Source organism: Sprattus sprattus (genome assembly GCF_963457725.1).
Source record: "Sprattus sprattus genome assembly, chromosome: 7".
Lineage (NCBI taxonomy): Eukaryota > Metazoa > Chordata > Actinopteri > Clupeiformes > Clupeidae > Sprattus > Sprattus sprattus.
In genome coordinates this window covers 34,159,614-34,167,536 of record NC_137926.1, presented here as the reverse complement: position 1 = coordinate 34,167,536, position 7,923 = coordinate 34,159,614, and the positions used below count along the sequence as shown (strand labels likewise).

At 40.0% G+C, this 7,923-nt stretch overlaps 1 protein-coding gene across 1 annotated transcript; it reads left to right on the top strand.

Moving 5' to 3' along the window:
• Nucleotides 1–626: 626 nt before the first annotated feature.
• irx3b (iroquois homeobox 3b) lies at nt 627–2,297 on the top strand (the record flags this gene model as incomplete). Its single annotated transcript, XM_080841809.1, has 2 exons — nt 627–845; nt 1,335–2,297. The coding sequence occupies 2 exons, from the start codon at nt 627–629 to the stop codon at nt 2,295–2,297; spliced, it is 1,182 nt and encodes a 393-aa protein (XP_080697935.1).
• Between the last annotated feature and the right edge of the window lie 5,626 nt (nt 2,298–7,923).

Below are 7,923 nucleotides of genomic sequence, written 5' to 3'. Positions count from 1 at the left end.
TGTGCATTGGAATGCAGAATGTGTTTTGAGACTAAGAATGTGTTAAGAGTTTTGCTGAAAATTCTAAGTGAGATCTGCAAATTGTGTTTTACCCTGTGATAGCCTACAGTTTAAGGTATTGACAACAGACTGCCCAATTAGCTACATGAGTCCAGGCAACAGAGAACTTTGTTCAGCCATAGGTTTTAGTGTTTTAGCAATCGTAAAAAACTGTAAAACTGTAATTCAGAATGCACCTGCACAAAACACTGTTATTTTGCCTACATGAGAGAGAGAGAGAGAGAGAGAGAGAGAGAGAGAGAGAGAGAGCAAGAAGACGAAAAATAAAACAGCAAACACATCCAGAGAATGGGGGGAGTTTGTGCAAGTGTGTGGCTTTGGGGAAAAAGGGAGGAGCTTCATAGGTAGCAGAAATGTCAATCACACCAAACGCTCTCATCTGAGGCAATCTGTGAGGACATGACCCCCGAGTAGGCAGATCAATTGCAGTCAGGGAGGAGAGTGCAAAGGGAAAGCGCTTCATAACGCTCTCAAAGGCAGACTATACCGTTTTACTCAACCGCTTTAAATTGGATCACTTTGTCAAGGGAGATTGTGGACCCTGTGTGGTGGCTGCAACCTGTGGTATGACCATGTCTCTTCCCCAGCTGCCATATCAGTATATAAGACCACCGTGTCTCTCCGAGCGTCACGGCGTAGCAAACGGCCGAGCGGGGACGGAGTTTAGTCCGTCGGGCACCCTCTCCAATGTGTTATCCACGATGTACCGAGCACCTTTCGCAGCCACACAAGGATACGGAGCTTTCCTCCCTTATTCAACAGACGTTGCGATTTTAAATCAGCTGGTAAGTTGACCATATTTATTTGTTACACTTCAAATTAAATAATTCTAAAAGTAACGTCACATGTTTTTCCTGCAAGGTTTGTAATTAGTTATATATTCTTGAAATATTAGCATAAAAATGTTTTGACGACAGTTTGTCGATATTTTGCGCACCAGTTTACGATCTGTGAAAGTACACGTGCAAACGTATGTCTCAGTGACAAACTTTACAGGGAACTGTAGGCTGCAGTTAGCCTGACGATGTCATACTCGGGGTTTGGGCTGGTATCCAGGCTAGGCTGCAGTCCTTTGCGTAGCCTAATTGTTATGTATTGAGGCGGCCGCTCTGTGCTTGTGTTCAACAAATATGTAACATTAATGGATATTCGAAAATTAAAACTAGCTTTACTAAACGATGTTTCGACAAATTTGATTGATTTGAAATTGATTATAATCCACCATTTGAGACAGCATGTGTTCTAATTTTTGTATTCTCCTTTCACATCATCAGGGCGCTCATTATGAACTAAAGGACACCCCTGGCATACGGCACCCAGGACTTTCTCAACACCCTTCGCCGTTTTACCCATACGGCCAGTGTCACTTTGGCGATCCTAATAGACCCAAAAATGCCACTCGTGAAAGCACGAGCACACTGAAGGCCTGGCTGAGTGAACACAGGAAGAACCCGTACCCAACAAAAGGCGAGAAAATCATGCTGGCCATTATCACTAAAATGACTCTGACTCAAGTGTCTACTTGGTTTGCCAATGCCAGACGGAGACTCAAGAAGGAAAATAAAATGACTTGGGTTCCAAAGAGTCGAACCGACGAAGAGGAAGATGGATATCCAAGCGACAACGACGGGGACGGAGATAAAGAGGATGACGAGGAAATTGACTTGGAAAATATTGATGCAGAGAAAGAAGAAAATAAGGACGATTCAGATTATCAGGATGACAATTCCGAAAGGAAACGAGTTGATAAAAGTGATTCTGAGATATCAGATGCTAACGAAGACATACCCAGACATGACGTGAAATTCTTAGCGCATCCCATGAAAGAAAGCAAAAGTAGTTGCGAGGACCCGGCCAAGGAAGCGAACAATTGTGATGAAAGTAAAGATAACCATGAACCACTTCACAGTAATTTGAACCTACCACAAAAACCAAAAATTTGGTCTTTGGCTGAAACCGCAACAATGCCAGACAACCCTAGAAAGTCTCCTCTGATGAACAGGCACCCTGCACCTGTTACTCACCCGCTTTTAGCGCCACAGAGACCCCTCTCGTGCGAAGTCACGAAACTTCCAAGTTGGACAAAACTAGCGTTTTCATCGCATCAAATTGCTTTAAGCGATCATTATCTTGAACTTGCAAAACAGCTTTCTTTGAATAATAACATCCTATACAGGCATAGAGATGGGAAGAATCACAGTTACATTTCTGACATTTGGACTGATGGACTGTGTTGAGAGTATAGCCTGCGCTTTACTGCTCAATGAGTTTTTTAGCAAAATAATTGGTTTCAGTGGGATTGTGATTAATTTATTTTTGTTGTTTTTATTTCAATACCATTTGTGGAAAATGCAAGAACAAAGTATTTTATATTATGCAGTGACTGCAGTGGGAAAAGATGCTGCAGGTTACCATTGCTGGCCTGGAGTCTAATGATTATGTTTAAGCGCGTAATACGTGTGTGGTTTAGCCGACTTCCATATTTTAAAAGCACAACTTCACACAAATATCGCATAGTTCTATTATACTGGGGTCTGACATGTCAATACAACATGATGACAGATTGCCCTAACACAAAGTATTACCGTTACGTTTTAGGCCACCCCCAAAACAATACAGTGCCTTTAAAAATATAAAAGTTTAATTTGTAAATGAAGCAACTTGCGTTTTTTTGTTGTCTGTTTTTAATAGCCTATTTTATTACAGCTAGTTAAGATGGATTCCCCCCTTTTATCAGATCATGAGGATTAGTGCTGGGTAGCCTGATCGTTGTTAGGCCTAGCTCCGAGGTTCCGAATTAAATGGTAGCTAATCTCTATATTGCAAGCATGCCCAACGGGTAACAACAAATTAAACGGTTTTTAACATTACGTGTCTAGGGCCTACATACTATGTAAATATGTGTTTAAATAGGGGTTGATCATAGGCGAATACAACGAAATTGTACATAAGAATCTGTGAAAGCTTTATATTTTGGTTATTAAAATTGTTGCAACATGCTTCATCTTTATCCTCCTTTTTGGGACAGGCTGGCCTGTGCGCGTTTTTACTACTCACAGTAAAAAACACAGACGTTACATTATTCTCACTTGTAACAAGGCCTTATGTTAAATGTCTCAGAATTCTTTCTCTACAACAAAATCCTTCATCTCGATAGCATGTGGCTGATTTTGCAACTCGGAGGGAAAATTAAATGTTTTTATAGCACCAGTGGTAGGGCTAACTCTATCTACGTTCATGTAGCCTAACTGGTCTTCTGTTTTCTGTAATTGCTTTCAACACCAACCCTTTTCGGTCACACATTTGATGGTTTAGAAAATATAACCACAAAATCCGACGCTCGAGCTCCCTCTACAGTCTTAATTGAAGGGGAGGCTCTCGGGTGCCAAGAAACAATTTGGGTGTCATTCCTTCGCATTGTACATTCAGTTTCTCCATTATTTAAGACATTATGAGACAATTGATGTATTTATTAGCCTAATGAATAAATCAAAACCAGAAAACCTCTCAGAATAATGTGGAGTGAGTACGCTCCTATATCCAATCAGCTTTCGAAACACACTGCCTGCCTGTCAAGGACTTATTTCTTTCTAGATTTGGCGAGACGTAACCTAGGACATTTAGTCTTAGCAGTAACCTAACCACCGCCATGACCCTAGTTGTAAACTAAACTAAAAAGTATATGATCTTCTGAAATGCATTTTTGGTAACTAAATACTCCATAAGCTATTTTTTATTTAGATTTAGTAGCCTAGTTTTTAGGCCTCTTTAAAAAAGAAGTTGGAGCAACGTTTCAGCTCTGATTTTTGAAACTTTCTTCCCTTATATGGTCAAGAATGGTCTATTTGGTATTTGTTTGATTTGACGCCCAACATTTGTCTTTAATTAGGCCTTTAAGCACAGTAATGGGCCTAAATATTTATCTTAATGCATTAGTAATATTTCACTGTAATAGCGATATACTGAAAATTATACACACAACTGAATCCTACTGCACTTGGTTTGTTTACACAAGGTGAACATTTGCGAATTATTAGTCTCTGTTTGTTACAGTTTTTTACAATTGCTAAAACACTAAAACCCACTGGCTGAACAAAGTTCTCAGTTGCCTGAACTCATGAAGCTAATTGTGCAGTCTGTTGTCAATACCTTAAACTATTTCTCATGGTAAAACACAATTTTTCGGGTCTCACTTAGACTTTTCAGCAAAACTCTAAACACATTCTCAGTCTTAAAACACATTCTGCACTCTAATTCACATGTCATCCATACTGGTAAACACAAGTGGCAACAATCAAATACAAATAGAGAACAAATGTCATTGATTGAACACAACCACTCAAAATTGATTTAACTTGTATCAAATGATGTGACACAACCAATATGAGCCAGTTTAGGGAGCAAACAGGTTGTTGAAGGTGGGAAGGAGAAAGTCTGAGAATGAATAGAAGAAACAATGTGAGGGGAGGAGGACAAGTAAACACCACGTTGACTCCTTTGATTTGTGTCCCTTTTACTGTGGTAGTGTATATTGTAGTAGGCCTACAGTGCATTGTAGGCTGTATAAGGACAATACGTAAACATGTTGTATGGCCCTGAACATTGTGCTTTCTATTTGGTACAGTAACAGTACTGATTGCTCAATAGATTTTGACTGGTTGCAGGTTCATATCAACAAAGAACAAGAGTGAGTTGTGAGTAGTGAGATGCAGGGTACAGTACTATAGGGGTACAAGAAGGAGAAAGAACCAACACAAAGAGCAAAGCAAAGAGCAAAGCAAAGAAGTAATTTCTGATACATTTGTATAGCTACTATGAGAGAACATGTTTTCATTCATCAAAAGTCAATGATAGATAAATATGAAATTTGTTTTGAGGTAAAAAAAAATGTACTTCTCCCTGAGAACTATATGTTTTGAACAGTGTGTTTTCTATTTTTTTGGTGTATTGTTTACTGACTGCTTGAAAGTGTATACAATTTTGAACACTTTGTTCATGATTTGACAGCAGTGTTTGATTTTGAGCACAGGTAAAACTGTTTTGAGGCGAAAGTTTCATTTTGCAAGAGAATTCAGGGGTTTTGTAAATAGTGCTTGAAGATGAGGTTTTGTGTTTAGAGTTTAGAGAAAATGAGTGACTGTTTCAAGAATGTGTTTTAGCAATTGTAAAAAACTGTAAGAGAGAGAGAGAGAGAGATAGAGAGAGAGAGAAAGAGAGAGATAACTGACGTTACAGAAAGGGATGCTTTCTCTGAGCCATAAATGGCAAGCTGGGTTTGGAGGAAAAGGGGGAGTTCTGCGCCTTTTGCTGCTGTGTACTGAACTGAAAGAGTATGCTTTTCTTAACCAACTGTGGGGTTTCTTTAGCCAAGAATTACTGAGCAATTATAGAAAAAGATCCTTTTATTGGCCTTGTTTTCTTCTTCATTTACCAAAAAGCAGGAGACCCAAACATATTTCACCTTGTTACATGAAATGGTCACCTACCATTTATTCAATTATGTTTGTGCCGTTTTCCATGGAATGTAAGAGTGAATAAAGATTAATGGAAAGGCATGTTTAGGAAATGAGACTGTCTGATCAAACTTTTAGAGAACAGATACTGTGTTTTATTGACAGAACATTTTTTTATATTTGATAAAGCTCCAATACACATTTAAGCAACTGACTTAGAATAAGAACAGAGCAGGTAAAATGTTATATTTTTTGTAGAGAATAGGGGCTTTTGAATTACTGTACCACTGTAACCCTATACAGGTTTATTCTGTGATGAAAGCATGTGTTACAGAGAACACCTTATTATTCTGAGCTGTGTTCACGTGTCATCATCTTAACCCAGAATGTGTTCACCATCTGTGAGATAATAAGAGCGTTTCTCGTTGCCATGTGTAAATCTGATGAGAGAAATGTAACAGGACCTCTCCAACTTCAACACAAGGCCCCAGCTCTTCTGGAAAGCTGGAGAGCACGCTGTGTGAAATAGATTGTGAAGTGCATAGTCAGAAGCACAGATAATACTGAGGTTCAGGAGACCATGTGGGATGACACGTTGGACATCATTTATAAAGTGCACAGAGAAATGTTGTCTCCTGCTATATATTTAAGGTGACATTTCATAATGTATTTGTACATCAACTGAAAAATTATTGATTCCACCTTAATGACTTGAGAGGAATAAGGTAAGATCTTCTGTTGAGAGTTTAAATGTGTCATGTGATACTAATTTGTCTCACTGGTACGAACGTAAGACTTTTGAAAAGAATGAAATGTAAGAAATAGTGTAGATATTCAAAATTGATTTCAATGTCATCAAGGGCTCTGTGTGGTGTAGGTAGCCGCTGAAATCTTCGAGCCAAATGTTCCCCTTTGGGCTGGACACTGAATCATAGTCCTCCCTACCTGTGCGGATTCATGGATAGGTCAACAATTCTCCTGAATCTGTTTGGGTGCCAGGACAGATGAGTACCCAAGGACAACCACAGTAGCAACAGGCAGTATTACATCAGTGATACATATCCTGTCTGGAGTACATCTGTGGCTGTGGTTGTCATGACTCCAGATTCTGCTCATTCACAAAATGATGATTTGGAGTTGAATAAGGCTTTATGACTGTATTCAAATTGTATTTACATTTAACAATAACTAATTCAATTGAACCATTTATGTTCTAAAACAAGGTGGACGTGCTATTTATGGCCTGATTTTTCCTCTTGCTCAGAATGGTGACAGGTGGAATGAAGGATCACGTCTCTGCTCCACTCCAACAGACCAGACCACACAGTTTACATCATTCCTAAACCTTTACCACACTACTTGCCACTGCACCTTTCAAATTCAACTGATTTTGACCACTAAAAGAACATGCCCAATGGCCACTCTTAGTATTATACTGGAGGATTTAACAGCCCATATTAGGTTTCATCAAAGCCAATATAATTCTATGAACACTGGGCATTCACCTCACTAATTCTTCTGTTCAAAGCTTAGTATTGCTAGTGGAGGATAGACATGGATCTCAGAGGTGCCATTGATCTTTGACCCCTTCCCTGTTTTGTATGGCCAGGTTTTGAAGTACTGATCTAGGATTGGCAGCCCTGACAGCTCTCCTGTGAGTGACATCCTGTCACGGCCAAGCCACCTTTGGAACACATGTGGACACAGCCACAGGAGCTGTCCAACACCCTTCACACACAATCGCCAAATGACACTTCCAGGATGAAGATGTGGAGCTCTCCCTCTCACACCACCCTGCTACATGGTCCACGAGGGAAGGGGACAGGGCAGGGCCTGCTCTCCTCTCCTCTCTTCTCCTCTGCTCTGCTCTGGGGGAGAACACACCACACTGCCCTATGTCCTAACCCACACACTCTAATGAAATGCCAGCTCAAGGCCACAGGTTCATTTAGATGTATGCTACAAATAGTTGCTTAGGTTAATACAACATGAGGAAAGCCTGTTATTATTCTTTTGAGGGGAACTGTTGAAGAAGACAAAATGAACAAACCAAATTAATATACATGTATGTATGTCCAGTACGTCTGTGTCATGTGTTTATACACTGCCCTAATGTCTCATTCTGTGCCCTCAGACAGCCTCCCTGGCTCACATGCCACTGTCCCACTTACACTAAGTTCATTCTGAATAGAGATTAAGTGCCATCATTTTGCCTGGCTGGGCATCTAGTATGCCGTTCAGGCTGAGCTCATCCCCCCTTTCAGCTTCCCAGTGAGCCCACTGAGGCAGTGCCCAAGCTCTGATCTGAAATACCTTTCCCCTCCTACCGCAATTAACCCACACTTTCATTAAATCATCTGTTAATTAACCCACACTCTCATTAAATAATCTGTCAATTAACCCACACTCT